Source organism: Centruroides sculpturatus, unplaced genomic scaffold, assembly GCF_000671375.1.
Source record: "Centruroides sculpturatus isolate CEXI.00-Female unplaced genomic scaffold, Cexi_2.0 scaffold1040, whole genome shotgun sequence".
Taxonomy (NCBI): domain Eukaryota; kingdom Metazoa; phylum Arthropoda; class Arachnida; order Scorpiones; family Buthidae; genus Centruroides; species Centruroides sculpturatus.
In genome coordinates this window covers 144,704-163,841 of record NW_019388358.1, presented here as the reverse complement: position 1 = coordinate 163,841, position 19,138 = coordinate 144,704, and the positions used below count along the sequence as shown (strand labels likewise).

Sequence of the window (19,138 nt, the reverse complement as noted above, 5' to 3'; positions counted from 1 at the left end):
TGCTTTTGGATGTTTAACTACAAAAAGATTTATGGAATATACTGGAGCCTCTGATGATGAGCTTATCAGGCCAATAACACTTAGACTAAAATTCCATTTGTGGTTGTTATATTCCTGAAAGCAGTAAAAGTCTGATTTATTAATCTTTAAATCATTAAAGTTCCTTAATTAAATCATTAATTCACTTCAGTGGTTTGAAGATTAACTACTAATTGCAATTATGAGAATGAGGATAAGTGTCCCAAACAATGCTTCTAGTGTTTGTGTTTTATCTGCATTAAACTTTTAAGGTTCAGAGGTGTGATGTTTTTTATAATATAATATATTCCAGTCTTACAGTGTTTGAATGTAAGTAAATATTTCTTTATTTATTAATTACACAGCTGCCGATATTGGTTTGGTCGAGCGTGCTTATCCGATCCCAGTTTTAGAGAATTACAGACTCCGATTACTACATCTACAAATTAATAAAAAGGATCACGCAAAGACGGAGGAAGAGCCAAAGCACGACGCATTAGGCACGCTCTATCGAAAGAAACATCCGCATCGGTCACAAGCAAAGTCCACCGAGACGGTCGTACATCAGCAGCAGTCCTACTTACGCTCAACGACCCACAAATTAACGCTATTTTTACTAAAAAATAAAATCTCGACACTAGATTTTATTAATATTACTCGTTCAAAAATTAAACAAATAAATAAAAGCAGGAAGAGGGCCCGCTCTATCCGCATTCCCCCGACAAGCCAGCAAAGGCCCCAACCACCACCACCACCTCTTTTAAAAACTGATATGTATCTGTTTTATATACAATATAATGTTTTATATAAAAATTTAAACGAATAGGTGTTTTATTTTCAGTAAAAACATTACCAAACATCATCTTCATATAATTATTTTAATGTATTATACAAAAACTGTGCCCTGTATTATAGTAATAATAATAATAAACTGATAAGCTGTGTTTATTTGATTTAACTGTTAATTAACTGTTATGAAAACAGGTTACAGGTTACTTGACATGTAAATTAATTGTGTAACGTTTATATATATATAAAAACTTTTCATGTTATATTTATAGGTTAAGATTTACACACGAAAATATAAATTGTAAATAAGAAAAATTTGAAAGTTGGGGCGTTTACCTGTTTACTTGACTAAATTTCGCTTATTTCGGTGAAAATACTATAAATTATATCGAATAAATTCTTCTTATAAGCTACAAAATCATTTTAATATATGTTTATGGCGCGCATATTGATAAAAAGCGATACAATTTCACTTAGTTCAATATTTAAACCGATCGCTACTTTCCTCCATCATTTAACACTTGCAGCAGCATCCATTATCGAACGCAATCACCGGTGACGTCTATCAAAAAAATAATAAGAAAAAGAAAAAAAATTCGTATATAAAATTATTCTAAATGAATTTTATTATTTTATTTTTAATTTATGATAATAATTTAAATATAAAAATCCGTTAGGAATACGTGATATTATTATTTTAATTTTTTTTTTTTTTAATGTATTTGTAATGAAGAGTTTTATTCGCTAGGAAGAGTCATTCGTTTCGATAATTGGTTTTCGTTGGTCCAATAAATTTGAAGTTGTTAAATTTCAAAAATGGAAGAGTTACTTTGATCTAAAAATGAAAATTATTGTTTGTTTCACGTTTTTAATAAGTTATTTACTTTCAAAGACGTTTCAATGTTTACAGTATAGTATTTTTTTTTTTTTTTAACTTTTTCCGCCTTGTGGACAGTAAGAGGGCATCTTTCAGCAACTCCATTATGGCAACTCCACTCAGCAACTCCAGATTCACAATGGGGCGGGGTGGTGAGGGACGGGACCCGACAAATATGGACAGCTCATTCCCGAAAAATTCCTGGGGACTTTTCGACTCAGTTCGGATTTGATTCCGATCGTTTAAGAGCGGTAGTCTGCCACTTGACCGCTCGGCCATCCGGCCGTCTAGTATAGTATGGTATAGTAAGGTTTGGTTTTATTCGTATACGGCAACGCGACACAAAGGCGATCTGCCGAAGGAAAAATGCCTCCCGAGAAGTTTTTTTATGGGAAAATGGCCTTTATTTAAGTGTTACTAACGTGAAGGAAACCCGGAAAACTTCCTAAAATGGTGGGCTAACGTTTCTGCCTCGGTCAACCCGCCTTTTGCATGCATGTTTAATACAGTAAATCTTCGTTCAGTCGAAGTTTAATTTACCGACTAATCGCGTAACACGCCATTTTTGATAAATCTAATAAATGGTATCCAATTAAAAATTATTACAGTAGACCTCCTATAAAACGGGTTCCTATAGTTCATATTCTTATATGATGGAGAAAAAATTGCGCCTGTATTCGTATAAACACGCTATAAGAGACTCGTATAATTCACAAACCGTTGAGTTTAAACGAGCAGCGGACCTACTAAAAACCATTTATTATTTAACGGCCTTAAAAATTATATTTGTATTAATGATGTCTCCGAAGTTCAGCAAAGTCTTCGCAGAAAAATAATTTATCAGGAAGCACACGAACGCCATTCAATGCGCCGCTACACGACGAAAACAACCTTAAGCGACAGAGTCGTCGAACGGTGCACACTCGGTTAGTAATTCTATAATTTTTTGTTTATAGCATAGCTTATATGGATTATTCCCAAAAAATTATATGTATTTTGGAAATGTTAAGTCGAATTAGTCTAGAATCGGTTAATTTTATGCAAGAAAACCTTTCAAACAGCCGTAGTCCGTAAACTGCATACGTGTCGGGCTGTGATTGGCTCATGTATTTAAGGACTCGTAGAAAATGGATTTTATAAAAACCGGAACGTATCTAACGTGTTATAGGGGGTCGACTATATTTCTTCGTGAATTATAAAGGTTACAATGTATGAGTCCATAAATGAATAGCTTTTAATTAGGTTATTTTTGCACTCACATGAATTACAATAAACATACACACATTAAAGAAATCTGTTATTACACTAACATTCTTGTTGATAATGCGAATGACTGAAGATTGCAAGAAATGGATTATCTTTATTAAATACAATGCCGAAATATCGAGATATTAAAAGTTGATGTTGAAATTTCTGAAATTAATAGAGAGGTTGAGGCGCACGTTTTAAACGTGTAAACGTGTACGTGTGACGTTCGGCGCCACTTTCCCGAAAGCCTAAAAGTTTGACAATGGTATTTGGATAGTCGGTGGAATCACGCTCGACATTTCAGACACCATCGTCAAACTTTTAGGCTTACGGGAAAGCGGCGCCGAACGTCACACGTACACGTTTACACGTTTAAAACGTGCGCCTCAACCTCTCTACTCACTAAATATTAATAAGATTATCAGCTGAAAAAAAAAACCAAAATTACCCGAACATTGGTAACTCTATAGAAAAGAAAATAAAGATCATGGACCTATCAAAAGGCGGAAGAGGGTACACAAAAAAATAGGTTCTAGTTAAAAGCAGTGGCTCTTTATGGGGCCCAGGTAAATTTTAATAAAGGGTTCCCACGTACAATGATGACTTCAGACATTTTTCTTCGAGAGAATTCGAGGGAAATATTTTCTTATAAAAGATTGGTTTTGAGGCATTGTTGGTGGAATCTCGGACAATTGCTCAATAAACGCCTATAGAATAACGGTCAGCTGATTTAAAAGTACCGACAATTTCGAATTAACGTGACCGTGTTATATGGAAAACTTTACAGTATATACTGCAGACGGCTTCGAGTTAATTATTGGCTTATTATCAGTGAACATTTTAATTGTTCCACATATTTTTGCAGAGGCATAACTTCTAATGAAAAGTAGTCTTTGTAAAGGAACATTGTTTTGCCTGCTGATTTACTGGATATGGTCATGCCACAATAATTTATGGTCTATTACAAATCCTAAATATTTAAAGAATAACTCAGGCTTGTGGTGTGCATTATCACAGCATTTTTTTTCTTAGTGGAATCCAGTAATTATAATCTTAGGTAATGTTATCAATTGGTTATTATTTTAACCAGCAGTCTCAAAACACTCCATATAAATTTAGTTTAATTAAATTAATCTGCCTATTATAACTAAACTTCGACTATTGTTACCAACTGCAATAATTACGCAGGGGACAAACGATAAGAATTTAGAAAATTTGTACTACCATATATGGATATTTTCTTGATATCTTACTTTTAATAACCGAAGCATACTTTTTATCTTTTACATACTGTATGCACGACAAGAATTCGTGGAAATACAGTACATAAAGCGTACCCTTTATCTTTTCAAAACATATTGTTGTAGTTAGTTGGGATAAACACACGCACCTGTTGAGATTCCCCTAGTTTAATTTTACGATCTTTCGAGTCGAGAAAACCGTATAAAATGCCGTAAAAAATCCTTTGGATCGCAGCAGAAGCGAAGCAACAGCATAGAGATTTGTTTCTTCAAGAACAGCAAAGAATTTTGGAGCGTTAAACATTAGGTTTCCCAAAATGACCGAACGTAATGCAACCGTGCATTCAAAAATTTAAAGATTTTAAATCTTGCAACCGACGGGTGGGTTGCAAAAAAGCTATACAATTATTGGGTATAAACATCTTCACGGTGAAGAGAAAAGTACTGATTTGTTAGTATCTAACGAGCGGATACAGACTGAATGGCCAAAGATTATTATGGAACATTCACCCCAGGATATTTATAATGCGGACGAAACCGGACCCTATTTTCAAGCAATGCCCTAGCATAGTTATTTGTCTAAAAATTAAACTGACAAAAGATGTAAATTTTTGAAAGAGTAAGCGACAATTGTTTGCCAGGTTAATACCGTAGGTGAAAAAGCTAGACCTTCGGATAATTGGAAAAAGAAAAAATCTTTGGTGTTTTAAAAGGCGTAAAAAATTTGACCTTCGATTATAGTAGACCCCCCTATAACACGGTAGACACGTTCCGTTTTATATGAATTCCGTGTTTTACCAGTCACTTAAATACATGAGCCAATCACAGCCCGGCACGTGTGCAGTTTAGGAACTACGACTGTTTGAAAGGTTTTCTTCCATAAAATTAATCGATTCTAGACTAATTCGATTCAACATTTCAAAATACGTATAATTTTTTGGGAATAGTCCATATAAACTATGCTATAAACAAAATTGTAGGATTACTTACCGAGAGTGCACCGTTCCATGACGCCATTGCTTAAGCTTGTTTTCGTCGTGGAGCTTGTCATCGAATGGCGCTCGCGTGCTTCCTGATAAATTATTTTTCCGCGAAAACTTTGCTGAACTTTGGAGACATCGTTAATATAAATATAATTTTTAAGGCCGTTAAATAATGATGATTTTTAGTAGGTCCGCTGCTTGTTTAAACTAAACGGTTTGTGCAATATCCGCTATTGGTCTAGATTCGACCAATCCTATCGCGACACGAATCGGAGATGATGTTTTACCGTATTATAACAGTCTCTTTTAGCGTGTTTATACGAATACGATTGCAATTTTTTCGCCTTGTTATACGAATCCGTATTGTATGAACCCGTTTTATATGGGGTCTACTGTACTTTTGTAGTGAAAATGTTCGGACATTAAATGTTTTTCTCATCAATTTGCTAATTAAGCGGGATTGTGAATTAAAGCAAAAAATTTCCTGGTTAGTAGAGGAATGCACGGCAATCTGTCATAAAAACATCAAAACGATCTTCTCTTAGAACACCATCTCGTTAATTCAGCCGAGCGGCCAAGATACTAGTAATGGGAAAATTAACTGTTCATTGTTAACGAAAAAGTATTAATAATTTACATTAATAATTCAATTTTTGTGGGCCCTCGACATTTGGGGGACCAGGGATTAAGCCCTATTAGTTTCTATGTAGATCCGCCCCTGGTCGACGTCCATAAATATAAATTATAATTGGGAAAGTACGGTAGAACTTAACTATTTTAAGCGGTAAGGAAAATTTCCGTGGAGAGAAACTTGGCATTTTACAGATTCGTGGTCGGTTTCTCTTAGTATACTACAGCAAACTATTAATTATTATTGTATTGATAGATCTAATAATTAAGATAATAATCTTAATAATACATATATTTTAAGCACGACAGAACAGATTTAATATATAAAATGTCCCTTGTAAAAGTCTTAAGTAACAATGGATTTTTTAAGAGAAAGTGACGTGCAAGATTTACAGGCACAGATGCAGTTTTTTGCGTTTTTGCAAGAAATCGAACATATTTTTAGATCCAACTAAAAATTTTCTAATTAGTTGGAACGGGGCACCTAATTCTTGTCTATGAAAACAGGTGAGATTGGCTATAATGTAATAATGTTAATCTTCGCTATCGTTGCTTTTTGCCCGAGCAACGCCGAACTTATCTGCTAGTTTTTAAATATTGCCGTTTCTTTCTCTTTTCTTCCTGACATTTCTGTATTTGTTTCAAATGAAAATGCATTCTCGTTATAATACAAAATCTTACAATTTTATGAATATCACAACCTAAAACCCTTTTTTGAAATTTTTCAGGAGGGTTTGTGCATTATGGAGATTGATGCTATTAAATTTTGGTGGTTAAATGTCGAAGAGGTGGGGAGATGAAAGGGGTCCTGTGTGAAGGATGGATGGCTGAGCGGTCAAGATGGCAGCCTACCGTTCTGGGGGACCTGGGTTAGAATCCAGACGGGTCGAATAATCCCCATAAATTTTTAGGGAATGGTCCATCCGGATATGTTGGGCCCCGTCCGTCACCACCGCATTGTGGGCCTGGCCGTACCCATAATGGGCTTGCAAAAAAGAGGCCCTCTTAGTGCCCACAGGGCGGAAAGAGTTAAAAAAGGGGGTCCTGTGTATCTCTAGTAGGGTCGGACTTAATGACGATTTTACTCGTTATTAGCATTTACAGTTCTTTATAAACCCACCCCTATCCTCAAAATTAAGCTTTTTGCTATTTCATAATAGTTAAGAATCTAAAAAGTTTTTTAAAAAATATCATAACAGATGGCGCCACCAAACGTTTCCGGGATACTTAAGCAACTAGTTGCTGAATTATTTTTTTTTTTATAGGGAAACCTATCAAATACTAACCTGAATAATATAGAAACTTGCCCAAACGAAGCGGTTTTCTACGTTAAATAAAGAATACCCGTTTAATTAATTAAAACAGAAAAATATTCAGTGCTGTACAGTTCTGATTTATACAGATTTTACTATATTTAACTTAATATAAAGTTTCTTTATCACAATTTTCTCAAGAATAACGTAGAATGATTTATTTTTTAACTCTCTCTGTCCTGTAAATACTAAGAGTGCTTTTTTTAGTAAGCCTGTTAAGGATTTGGCCAAGCTCACAATAGGACAGCCGGGTGTGAAAGACAGGACCTGACATGTCTAGATAGGCCATTTCCCGTTTCTTTCACGTTTGTAACATAAATTATAAGATAAACACAGGTAAAAAGTAAAATAAAAAATAACGCCCGAATAGGGACTCGAACCCTAGACCGTTAGGTTAAAAGCCTAACGCTCTACCGACTGAGCTATCCGGGCTTACATCATTAAGTGTTTTAAAGTGAGTAGTTTAAATAACCAAGAAATTATTTATATGCAGGTTTATTGAAAATTATTATTTTTCTTTTAAATAAGGGTCAGTTTCCTTTATAAAGTTTTCTGGGAGGATGTCCATCAGAATGTTTAATCTGTTGTTTTTTTTTATTGAAATTTTTTAATAAATTAAATCTTGAGCTTTAATGACATTCTGGTTTCTTATTGTCAACAAAAATATCATCGTGTTTTTTTACAATTCTTCCGTCTCGTGTTTTAATTAATAATCAGGAGTAAAGACTGGTTCACACTGTACACGATTGTCAGCACAGCACGTCCGTACACAATGGAATATATTTAACTGCTCACGCTATTGTTATAAGCTGTCTGGCAGCCAATGAGGAAAGACGATAGAAAAATTTTAAATTTTTTTAACCTTGACTTATTGTTTTCTCTCTTATTTATCAACTTTTTCCCCTTTAAAAATAATTGCATATTTGCAGCAAGGTTGGGAATAAACGTGTTTACATACGAAGAGTAAAATAACATATACATACGACACTTTAAAATTTATTTCGGAATTAATTGTTTTTTTTTTTTTATTTCTTATCGCTTATTCTCCATAACCATTCATTATAAATGTCCAATTATATAGTCTAAGTAGGTGACTCGAACTCCAAAAATAGAAATTTTTGTTTATATAATAATAATAATCTTCTCTTTTACAAAAAGCTATTCATGAGGTTCACATTATTATTATCTATTTTAATTATTTCCTCCAATGATGTAATTTAGAGCAATAACCTTATTAACTGACAGGTATGACGTGCTTTCTTTTCGTTTTATACAAAATAATTTAAATACAGGTTAAGACACAATTAACACACTTCTTCCGGATATATTGTACTGTACTGTACATCTGATGTTAATTGGTTTTTGGGCTAAAAAAGACCAATTAGTGGACGAATGAATAAAACTCACGAACGTGGAAAGTTAGTGGTGGGTTCGATTCTCACCCATGAGTTTGCCACGTGTTTTCCGTGTCTTCATATGTCTAACACCTAAACAGGAGGCAGTTTCCCATAAAAAGTCGTAGATCACCTCTAAAGGTAGATCACCCACGTATTGACCGTATCGTATCAAACATTCAGGGCTGTAAACAGTGAAAAAACAAGTTAGATGAGAAGGACCATTTGTTTCTTGTGGTTTACAGGCTTAATGTAAAAATTAAAAACAAAAATCCAACAGCGAGTTGCTTAACTTTCCCGGCAACATTTACAGCTGCGTGTTATGAGGGACGTGTTTTATAAAAATTTGTAAATGCTAGTAACAAGGAGAACAGTCATTAAGTCCGATCCTACTCGAGATATGTCATACGATTCGCTCTATCTCCCCATCTCCTCTACCTTTAACCACCAAAATTTAATAGCATCGATCTCCTTAATACACAAACATTCCTGCAAAATTTCAGAAATTTTCGACAAAAAGCACAGGAGATATTAAGCTTCAAACAGGGTGAATATAATCCCCCACACACATACCTTACATTCAAAAAAGTGTATTATTTATGCCTCACCTTGTCAATAATTTATTATATTATAAATCAATATATGTTTCAATTAAGCGTAGAAAAAACAAACAAACACTACTTGTTAACTTCTTTCTATTGTTCTTACTGAATATAACTTTATTTTATTGTTATAAAGTTAGTTGATATCATGCAACAGCCATTGTTTGGCCTTTACCTAATTTCAAAGGTAAATAATTACTACTTCTGTTCCGTCTGTATTCATTCATCTTCGTTGTTATTATTATTATTATTATCAAATAATTGTTTTCACTGTCAAGTAATTATTATTATTAGCATCAGTTCATGTATTAAAAACTCAAATTCGTAATGAGATTATTTTTATCTTCTATTGAAAATTCAATAAAAGAAATTATTCTCTTATTCTGGGCGGATGGTTAAGGCGTTAGTGTACCATTCTGGGCAGAGAACCCAGGAATTTTTCATGGGAATAGGATGGGCCCGGTCACATCCGTGATATGCATAGGAAAAGGCTTTCTTAATGCTCACAGGGCAGAAAGAGAATAAAAAATCTTATATATTTTGTATTAGTATAGAAAAGAGCCAACAAGCATTAAAGATTAGTTGTTTGTTGTATAAGGCAACGCAACACGTGGGCGATACCCGGAGGACTTTCTACAGGAAACAGGCCCCTATTTAGATGTTAAAAACGAGAAAAAACCAGGAAAACTCCACGTGGCAAACACGTTGGAGAGGCGCGAACCCACGACCAGTAAAGATCAGAAAAACTTGCCTTAGACTATACAAGTTTTATTGTCATATTGACTGTAGACTACTATAAAAATTTATATTGTACAGTACATTAATTCCCACTTCCAATTATCTCACAAAAGTATTAAAATTTTAAAAAAAAGCACAGCATTTTATTTATAAATTCTACACAGCCGAAATTAAAACACAAAATCCGGTTTGGGTAGATATTCAGGACAAGTTTGAAATCTTGCAAAGGATAACACTTACATACATAAATGCAATTTCTTAATCATTCTCGGAATGACATACCAAATAATAGTAATAATAAAACTATTATTCTCATTACACCAAAAAATCACTACCTCGTCTCATATGATTATATTCAACTATATAATTAAAGTTTTGCAATTTTTACTCCAGATTTATGTTTAAAAAGAATTTAAATGAAGCAATTTCTAAATTTCCAATTCAATTTCTAATTTCTAAAGAAGCGATTTCTAAGCAAAAATTTCTAAATTTAGAAATTTCAAAAGCAATTTCTAAATTTAAATATAGTTAAAAGTAATTAATCAGCATAAAAATACTTATGCAAAATACAGTATATTTCAGTTTGGTATGGGGCATCAGGCCCCCATACCAAGCTTTAGGGCTCATTTAGCCCCCAATTTTTTTAAACAAATGAAATACAACATTATTAATTTATAATAAGCACTAAAAAATCCCAAAGTTTTCTCCGGGTGCGTGGAAAAATCCCCAGCTTTCCCCCTCTGTCGATGGCCCTGTCCTTCAGGATGAGAGTGATTTAAACATGTAAAGTTTGATTATCAATTATAATAAATGTTTAAGTTTTTAATTTAAATTCTATGACGAAATAAAATTCACGACGCGTTAATCTTTATTAACCTATGAACTTCAAGGTTATAATTTAAAAAAAGAAAAAAAAAAGTTACGTTTGATGTGAAGTTTTCTTAATCTCGCCTTGTCTACATTCATTTCGAAACGTTTAAACACAAAAAGAATTATTTAAAAAAACAATTTAGCACAAAAGAGTTCTGTGTTTATCTGTTTAACGATTACAAAGTGAAAGAATAGTAATTAACACGACAATCCATCTGTAAATCACTCACAGGTGACAGTTCTTATTGTTTATTTATTGTGTTATTACACAGTTATAAAGTACAAAGGTTTAAGTATCACAGTTAATTGAAGTACAAGAATTTAAGTTAGTTACAACTCTAGAAAATTATTTTTAAATGTTTAATTCGCAGGAGTAAAAAAAAATTCCATCACTTAATACCATGTGATCCTTACAATCTCTTCACTAACTTTTAATACTGTAGAGGCATTTGAGAATATTTTAGATTAGTAATTAAAAATCAAAATCTTTCCGAACAATTAGGCCAATAATATTGTAAATCTCTCTCTACTCGACCCGGTTGTTGAACTTTGTCGGAAATTCCATCGTCGTCTAATGGAGGAACGGTTGTGAAAGTATCATCGTATTCGACCACGTCCACACTAAATGCACTAATTAAAACATTAACCACAGTTATTAGGAATATCATGACTACAATGGCGTTGTTCATCTCATCGGCTCCTTTCTGGTGTTTCTTATAATTAATATTAGATCTTCCTACTAGAATCAGCATTATTCCAACAATTATCTGTGAATAAATTACTCACTATAAATCACCTTTAAACAGTAAATTTTTGTCACTTTCAATGTAATGTAATTTATGGTAATGTTATTAACCTTGGATACATTTTTTATGTCACTGATTTATGTATTTAGGTATTGACTTTTATGATAAATAAAATGGACAGTATGAATATTTAATGTTTATAATACTCTTGAATGAGGTTACTTCTGAATCATTTTTAGGAGAACACTTGAGAAATTATCTGTATTTTTTATTATGGAAATATAAAGAATTCAGGCCATAAGTGAACTTGGATATTTTGTAAATTGTTAACAAATCTAATCTTATAAACATACTTCAATATTTTTGGAAGTAATGCCTAAAGCAGATTTACTACAACTGGATAAGCAAGTCCATAACATACCTCCTTTTATTTGAATATCAGAGGTTCTCAACCTTTTTCACTATCCTTTTGTAGCAGTCTGTAACCGATCCTTCTTATGTATACCAGGGGTATGCATACTACCGATTGAGAACTAATGAATTATATTATTGGTTTGTTTATCCAGTTATATTAGCCTATGCCATTTTACCAGGCATCTGCCAAATAATAGATTATCAAGACAAGCTTTAATGAATATATAGTTTATCATCACCTCTTTATTTTCATCAGTTTTGGAAGATCAGATCTATTAAAATATAGAATAACAATCTTATAATAAGGATAAATTAATAAATCTACAAATGCTTTTCTATCAGAAGTTACTGATTTATGTAAGAAATTCTAACTTCCCATACAATAGATCTATATTGTTATATATATATTGTTTGAAATTTTGTAACAAAAATACTGATAAAAACATATCTGATGCCATTTTTTTAAATGAATTTTGTTTCATTAGGTCTATACTGTAGGCTTGATTTAAAATATACACATAGGTCTTACATACACAGACAGTATATATGCATAATGTATGTTTGTGTGTATTATTGATACATATAAAACTTCATATAGCCTAAGTGTAATTCATAACTTAAATACTAACCTGTAAAGCCATCGAAGTGCCAATTAACGTAATGTTAATTAGGAAATATTCGTGCATATCCGAATGACTAAGAACATACTTTAACTGGGACGCATTGGCAGTTAATAGAGCAATATCCATCATACCCTGAGCTACAGTTTTTCTCGTCGCGTAGATATTTACATCCATAGGGACACGTCTCGCTTCTCGAGTGCACTGAAAACAACAAAAGCAAAAAATTAAACACCAATTCGACACTTTTAACTCGAATCTCGTAACATAAACACGAGTTTAACCTTCAGATATCGTTATATAAACAAAAATCAAACGTAAATAAGATTTAAACTTGCAGTTTTACATCTTAAAACAACGAAACGAGCTGCAGAATATTAAATTAAATCACTCTTAAGTAGGGCATACCTGCCCAAGACAGACCACGTGTTCGGGTATACATGCCGTATTAAAGCATTTTATGCCTCCTACGGCAAGTCACAGGGCCCTATTTAAACTACAAAACGGAATTTTAGCCTAATTTACACCCAACTTACTTCGCTGCAAGTCATGGCAAGGCTGAAACCTCGCTAGCAATTACGTCAACCAATAATTACAAAGTCAATCTATAAAATGACAGCGTGACCAATAGTAAAGCACGTAACCGGATTTACGAATAAGTTCTAACGCCCAATAAGCGGTAGAACGAGTTACGGAAAGACATTCCACACGACTCATTCCACTTTTAAGTCATTTATAAACGTATAAAGAATCGCCATTGAGTTATAATAACACAACTAATTAACATTAACGCTTCCTGTCTTCCTCCAAACACGGTTAAACAATGGAGGAAATTTTAAAAGTAACGGCATCCTTTAATTGTAATTAATTAATAATACCCGTTCAATTACTTGCATTCTAATAATAATTAGAGTCTTAAATAGAATTAACGAATTTTAATCGAGTTAAAGTGACGTCATTAATTTTAAAATCTTGACGCTTGACGTAAGCATTATTATTTTTTAAAAAGTAAAATTAATTTTAAAAAAAAATTCATAAAATATGAGTAAAATTTTAATCGCATCTGGAATAAATTAATATAAAATTAATATATTAATTAATATTTTAAAAAAATTAATAAAAATAACTTCACGATTTCTATGTTTATAGTATAGTTATTAAAGGATGATCACGTTTAAATTATAATAATAATTTCGATTAAATTTCTGATATTTTTACCTCTTTATTTCTCTTGAACTTTCTACAGGATGTTTTGTCATAAATCGTCCGCCTGCGATGACGTAATAGACGTTCAAGGACGCGTTTTTTTAAACTTTCAAAATGGCCTCCGGTTAACTTCTTAGTAGAAACGGGCGCGAACGGGGTGATGGAGGAGAGAAACGAAGCGATTAACATGAAGCAGACGAGTATGGTCGAATGTGGCGATCAACCGGATAGAACACTCATCGAACGGGAGGTAAGAAACGGGAAATTATTTAAAAATAAACGTATTAAAAACGAATAGTATTTGCTTTTTACAGGAACGTCCTCGTTCTTCTCGGCCTGCCATGGATGTTAATTTATATGCCGCCAAAAAGACAGTTGCTCAAGGGATGATGGACATAGCCCTTCTTACTGCCAATGCATCTCAATTGAAATATGTTTTGCGTGAAGGGGAGAATGACAAGTACTATCTACTAAACGTCACTTGCCTCAGCGTGTCTATCTCGTTACAGGTATTTATAGAAATATATGTCTATACTTATACACACAGAATACATATTAATAATATACTCACTTAAGTTAGACAGTTTTATATACACTACAACTACACTGTAACAGTTTAAATATTCTAAGTGTAGTGTTTATATGAAACAAACTATTACAGATATTTATAGAAGGATATGTGTTTGTGTATATAGACATATCTTTCTATAAATATCTTTGTTTTATATTAACACTACACTTGGAATATTTACAGTATAGAAATATTATGCTGTATAAAATTAACTAATTTATGAAATTATGTTAAATAATATATTATTAATAAGTCAGACAATTAATTTTATATATACTACAACTACACTGCAACAGTTTAAATGTAGTTTAAACCAAAGCTGAGAATATAGGACTTTATAACTTTTTAATTACATTGATATGCTATAAACACAGGAAAGTAGTTGAAGCTGGAGGATGTTTATAATCTTGAGTGGTTTTTGTTCAGTAAATATTCTAGTTCAAGACCCATTATATCAATCTGTCTGGAATTATGTAATTGAAGTATGGAATAAAAAGCATAAAGCCTTAAAAGAGCAATTATTTAAATATTCTGCATTCATTGTTAACATCTTAATTTTATCCCTTGCAATCTGTTTGTGTAATACTCAACTAGAGTGATGCACATATTGCAGATTGGAAATAAAGGGGATTAGCCAAATTTTATATTTAAGTTTGAAAGTGGATAAGGTATTCGTTTCGTAAATAACAGATTAAAATATAGAAGTTCAAATGAAAAGCAATTTTAACTTATTGGAACAAACAGATTTAAATTCGTTAATCTTAACTGGATTGCAGAATTGAATAAATTAAATCAAGTTCGAAATTAAATTGAATAATTCGATTATTTTTCAAATTTAAAGTTGAAAACAATTTAGTTGTAATTATTTAAAATTGAAAATTAAATTGTCACAATTCTTATTAGAAAAATTTTTAATTAATTCGTCTTGATAAGCTTAAACTTCTCTAAACTTCTCTAGTCCAATAAAAGGACGTCAATCCATAAGAGACTGGATATATCTCCCATTATTTTGTACCAGAAAATTACCCACCCTCCCTAGATATATAGGCTATGTATTTTTAATTTTATACCATAATATAAAAATTATTAGTAGTGACAAGTACACACAACAACAATTGGTACAGTACACCTTAATTTTTTATATCCATTCAAAACCTGACAATAAGAATGTTTTTCACCCATCATTGTCCCCAATGTATATACAGATCAATGCCGACTGTCCAAATTACTGAGTACCTTAATAATTAATTATTTATGTTATAGCCCTATAAGAATAGGGTTTTATCGTTTGATTATTTAAACTCTTCGTTTCATTTATTTATTTATTTTTTTCTATAGGCGATAATGAATTTATGACACGTTGTAAGCGTTTTAAACAAGAAAAGTTCAGTTGTTAAACTGTACTTTTGTCATATTACGAAAAATATATTAAAGTATATAATCACTGTATATAATTTTAATAAACCAGGTAACCGTATTATATAAACACAGACTGGTATTTGCACTTATGTTTAATTTTGATCGAATATAAATTTATTACTGGCCTTTCCTCGAACATTTAGAAGGCATCCACAAATACTTATGTACCGTACCTATAGGCCTAAATTTTTAAGTATCAGCCAGCTCAATGTAAGTCTTTCCTGTCTTTGTATATATAACAAATTTCCTTTTCATCATAAGTGTTATCAGTAGCCAAAACTTAATTTGTTTTAGCTAATTATTACGAGTTACATATCATTCTACATCCTCACAGAATATTTGTTTTGATATGAAATGTAGTTAAGGAATATCAAAGGATCGGTAATTGTATAACAATGTGTAACAATCGGTAATTATAAACATGGACATGGGACACTTTAATTAAGGGTTTATCAGTGGCTGTTGTTCAAATGTTTGACTGTATTATAAATAATTGCTTTTTTAAGGTGTTCACTGAAAGAATAGTAATTGTTCGTTTTTGATTTTTACGCTTTTTACAGTAATCGTAAATTATATCTTTTCAATTGAAACATTCTTAAACTTCTAGCCACACAATTATAAATTGGGTGGATGCAAGGTTAAGTAATATCAGCCACAATCTCTAGACAATTTTCTTTGGGTAATATTATTAAAAGGGGCAGAATGATATCTTGACAATATGTATGAAAAAATAAATTAGTTTCCATTGAAAGACGGGAAACGTAATAATTAATCTATGGCCAATAACGGTGAAAAACTTGTGTTCTTATCATTTATATTTTATTAACTGACTGTTTATAGCAAAGGCATTTAACGCAGTACATTTTAATTGTAATTAAATATTAACATAATAATTGTATAAGGGGGAGGAAACTCTAAACACGGTGTTCGGTATAATATTATTTTTGATAAATGAAAGCCGAGATAAAGTATCAAAACAAATAGGAACCATTAAAGGAGAAGTTTAATTAAAGTTTAGGGTGTTGTCACATCGTTCAATTTTGATTAACTCCTACTTTAATTTTTCAGATCATCGTGGGAGTTTTATTAGTATTGAATAACCGCTACAATATCAACATGACCGCTCAGCAACATAATGCAGAATTGCTTAATAATTTAACTATCATAGGTATATTTTTGATTACAGTTGTCAATGTTTTCATATCGGCATTCGGCACTTCGCATTAAGAATGGCCTATGTAGTACATATTTATATTTGAGCTTATTAAAAATATATTATGTTGTAAATACTTTCATAAGATTCTCGGTGTAAATAATTCTACATAAATAAGCTTCGTGTTTACATCACGGCGATGTTTATAATATTAGATTGAAAGTTTATATGATGAAATTTTATTGAATGTAAGTAAAAAGTGGAAAAAAAAATATATTTTTTAGTAATAAAAATTTTTTAGCCTATATTTCTTATATAAAATGTGAATTTTTATGTACGATTCTTTACCTTTCTAGATCAAATCATTTTACATGTTGGCCTTAGAATGTCGTAAGCTTGTTCATTATACACTAAAAACTGTAAAAAAGAGTAAACACTAATTAAACAAAAGAAATCTTTGTCTAATATTAAAATGACAGCTTAATATACATAACTTAACCTAATCTTCGTACAGTGTATAGTTAATATGGAGCTCCAGCTCTGTATCTGCTTTCGGTTTTCATCTAACAATAAGTACGTTCTCGAGATTAAGGAAGGACAGACAGACAACAATTGGAAATATATAGGTCTGCAATTTGAAAATTGAAGCCCAATAATGATGTTTAAATCTTAGTATGAGCAGCATATCCATACAAGGTTTGGTGTGGTTTTTGATTGAATAGGCAGTTCAAGGTGGTGCCTTTTTTTTGGAAGACTGAGAAACTGGTCCTTATTTAGGTGTTAGACATGTGAAGAAAATCCGGGAAATTCTGCGCGGCTAACCCGCGAATGTTTAGTGGTTTTAGCCACTCGGCCATTGATGGGTCGTTTTCTAATGAATTTCTGATACAGAAGGTCGAGGGTCACTTCAGTGAATGGAATTTTTAGAACATGGAGATGGAGGACACATCCGATTATACTTTTGCATAATATACACACAATAGGGAAAGCAGCGCTAAATTTCACCGTAGCGGCCGAATTTTGAAGAACGTTTTTCCCCGAAAATACAAACCTTACCTGGCGTGCGAAGGGCCACAATCATTACAAATTCCTCTATGAATATTATTTTAATAAAATAATCCTTTTTGAAATATTTCAAACCGATTAATGTTTTTACGTAACACGTGACGTAAAAATATGACAGGATCGTAAAACGTCACGCGTTCTTAACAATATATTCTAACAATACGTAACGAATTGTTAGAATGTATTGTTGGCTTTTTTTATTGTAGATGGCAATTGTTAAGAGTAAATTTGTTCGAAAGTTCCGCGTTTCTTTGAGATTTCTCGAAAAAGTTGCGATTAAGTAAACTTCAGTAATGTACGGAAGGCAGAAAGGGCTCTCTGTGTAGCCTTTCTCTTGGGCACGCTCGAGTAAAGAGATGGAATCTCCCGTCGGCCTTTTTACTCGAGTTACTCTTTACTCAAACTAACTCTTTGTGTCCAGCATCTTTAAGGCCCGCTCGGACGAAGACCAGGAGACTCCGACGAAAGGTGGAGAAGGTTCCCTGTGTCCCGCATCGGGTGAAGACAAAAGACGGTGAGGATTAAAGGGCTCTCTGTGTCCCGTTTCTTTAAGGGCCGTTCGAGTGAAGAGGCCGACTGGAGATGGAGAAGACTTTCTGTGTCCCGCTTTATTAAATCCCGTGCAGGGCGAGTATTTTTTTTTTTATTCTTTGTTTTTGGTTAATGAGGTTGAACTAAACTTTGTTGCCGTAACGAGCATTTTATTACGTGTATTTATAGATTTCTGTCTTTCTTTATTACTAGTTGTTGTAATATTGCATCCCTTAGTTTAGATAGTAATACAGTAATACGGCGAGTTTCGAATAGCTGAATTTGGAGTATTCAGTGTAATTATAAATATTTTCATTGTGCGAGTTAGGAAGAACTGGACTCGACAAGTGATGTTGGTCACTTGTGGAGTAGCATTCTTTCTAACTCTTGGTGGAACTCTGAAGCAGCCACCTCCACGTGGTGAGTTCTAGGTTGTCGTTCGTCTGGTAATGACGAACGGCAGGCGAAGAGCTGATTGTTCCATTTATCAATTCGGCCTCTGCTGGGCAACTTTTTTATGCCGTTTGATGTTGAAAGCCCAAAGTGTTTTGGTGTTTCGTTGAAAAAATCGAGTACAAAATCAAATTTAAATTTATTATAAACTGTTGATAAGTAATTTATTAATTCTAAAATTGAAATATTTTGTTAAATACATTCTATTAACGTTCTATTATACTATTCTATTATTATTATTATTATTATTCTACTTT

At 32.5% G+C, this 19,138-nt stretch overlaps 3 protein-coding genes and 1 non-coding gene across 10 annotated transcripts in view; 1 reads left to right on the top strand and 3 right to left on the bottom strand.

Annotated features, from left to right (window-relative positions):
• The window catches only part of LOC111616898 (protein MON2 homolog), a 90,163-nt gene extending 88,801 nt beyond the window's left edge, over nucleotides 1–1,362 (bottom strand). Inside the window, exon 1 of the mRNA XM_023358258.1 lies at nucleotides 1,144–1,362. The gene's annotated coding sequence lies outside the window, so the exon portion shown is untranslated. The remainder of the gene's footprint in view (nucleotides 1–1,143) is intronic.
• Nucleotides 1,363–7,458: 6,096 nt separating this feature from the next.
• On the bottom strand, nucleotides 7,459–7,531 carry Trnak-uuu. The gene has a single exon. It is a non-coding gene; the product is annotated as a tRNA-Lys (tRNA).
• A 3,040-nt stretch (nucleotides 7,532–10,571) lies between these two features.
• LOC111616894 (ninjurin-2-like) lies at nucleotides 10,572–13,914 on the bottom strand. 7 transcript variants are annotated; one of them, XM_023358244.1, is made up of 3 exons: nucleotides 13,702–13,914; nucleotides 12,493–12,687; nucleotides 10,572–11,470 (listed from the first exon to the last, which is right to left on the bottom strand). In XM_023358244.1, exons 1-3 carry the CDS (start codon nucleotides 13,876–13,878, stop codon nucleotides 11,183–11,185), a joined length of 660 nt encoding a protein of 219 aa, XP_023214012.1. In that variant the 5' UTR covers nucleotides 13,879–13,914; the 3' UTR covers nucleotides 10,572–11,182. The 7 variants fall into 7 exon arrangements, with proteins under 7 accessions (XP_023214012.1, XP_023214013.1, XP_023214015.1 ...); XM_023358245.1 differs by lacking the exon at nucleotides 13,702–13,914 and adding an exon at nucleotides 13,362–13,452 and having other exon boundaries at nucleotides 10,573–11,470; XM_023358247.1 differs by lacking the exon at nucleotides 13,702–13,914 and adding an exon at nucleotides 13,374–13,427 and having other exon boundaries at nucleotides 10,573–11,470.
• On the top strand, nucleotides 13,804–17,157 carry LOC111616895 (ninjurin-2-like). Its single transcript, XM_023358251.1, has 3 exons — nucleotides 13,804–13,939; nucleotides 14,004–14,198; nucleotides 16,748–17,157. The coding sequence occupies exons 1-3, from the start codon at nucleotides 13,850–13,852 to the stop codon at nucleotides 16,904–16,906; spliced, it is 444 nt and encodes a 147-aa protein (XP_023214019.1). The 5' UTR covers nucleotides 13,804–13,849; the 3' UTR covers nucleotides 16,907–17,157.
• Nucleotides 17,158–19,138: the final 1,981 nt, after the last annotated feature.

Bases quoted from the DNA above. Each gene is read 5' to 3' on its own strand.
- LOC111616895 (XM_023358251.1), top strand. From the start codon at position 13,850: ATGGAGGAGAGAAACGAAGCGATTAACATGAAGCAGACGAGTATGGTC. The intron at 13,940-14,003 runs GTAAGAAACGGG...TGCTTTTTACAG, and splicing joins GAACACTCATCGAACGGGAG to GAACGTCCTCGTTCTTCTCG. The intron at 14,199-16,747 runs GTATTTATAGAA...TTAATTTTTCAG, and splicing joins GCGTGTCTATCTCGTTACAG to ATCATCGTGGGAGTTTTATT.
- LOC111616894 (XM_023358244.1), bottom strand. From the start codon at position 13,878: ATGTTAATCGCTTCGTTTCTCTCCTCCATCACCCCGTTCGCGCCCGTT. The intron at 12,688-13,701 runs GTAAAAATATCA...TGTTGTTTTCAG, and splicing joins AGTTCAAGAGAAATAAAGAG to TGCACTCGAGAAGCGAGACG. The intron at 11,471-12,492 runs GTTAGTATTTAA...ATTTATTCACAG, and splicing joins GCACTTCGATGGCTTTACAG to ATAATTGTTGGAATAATGCT.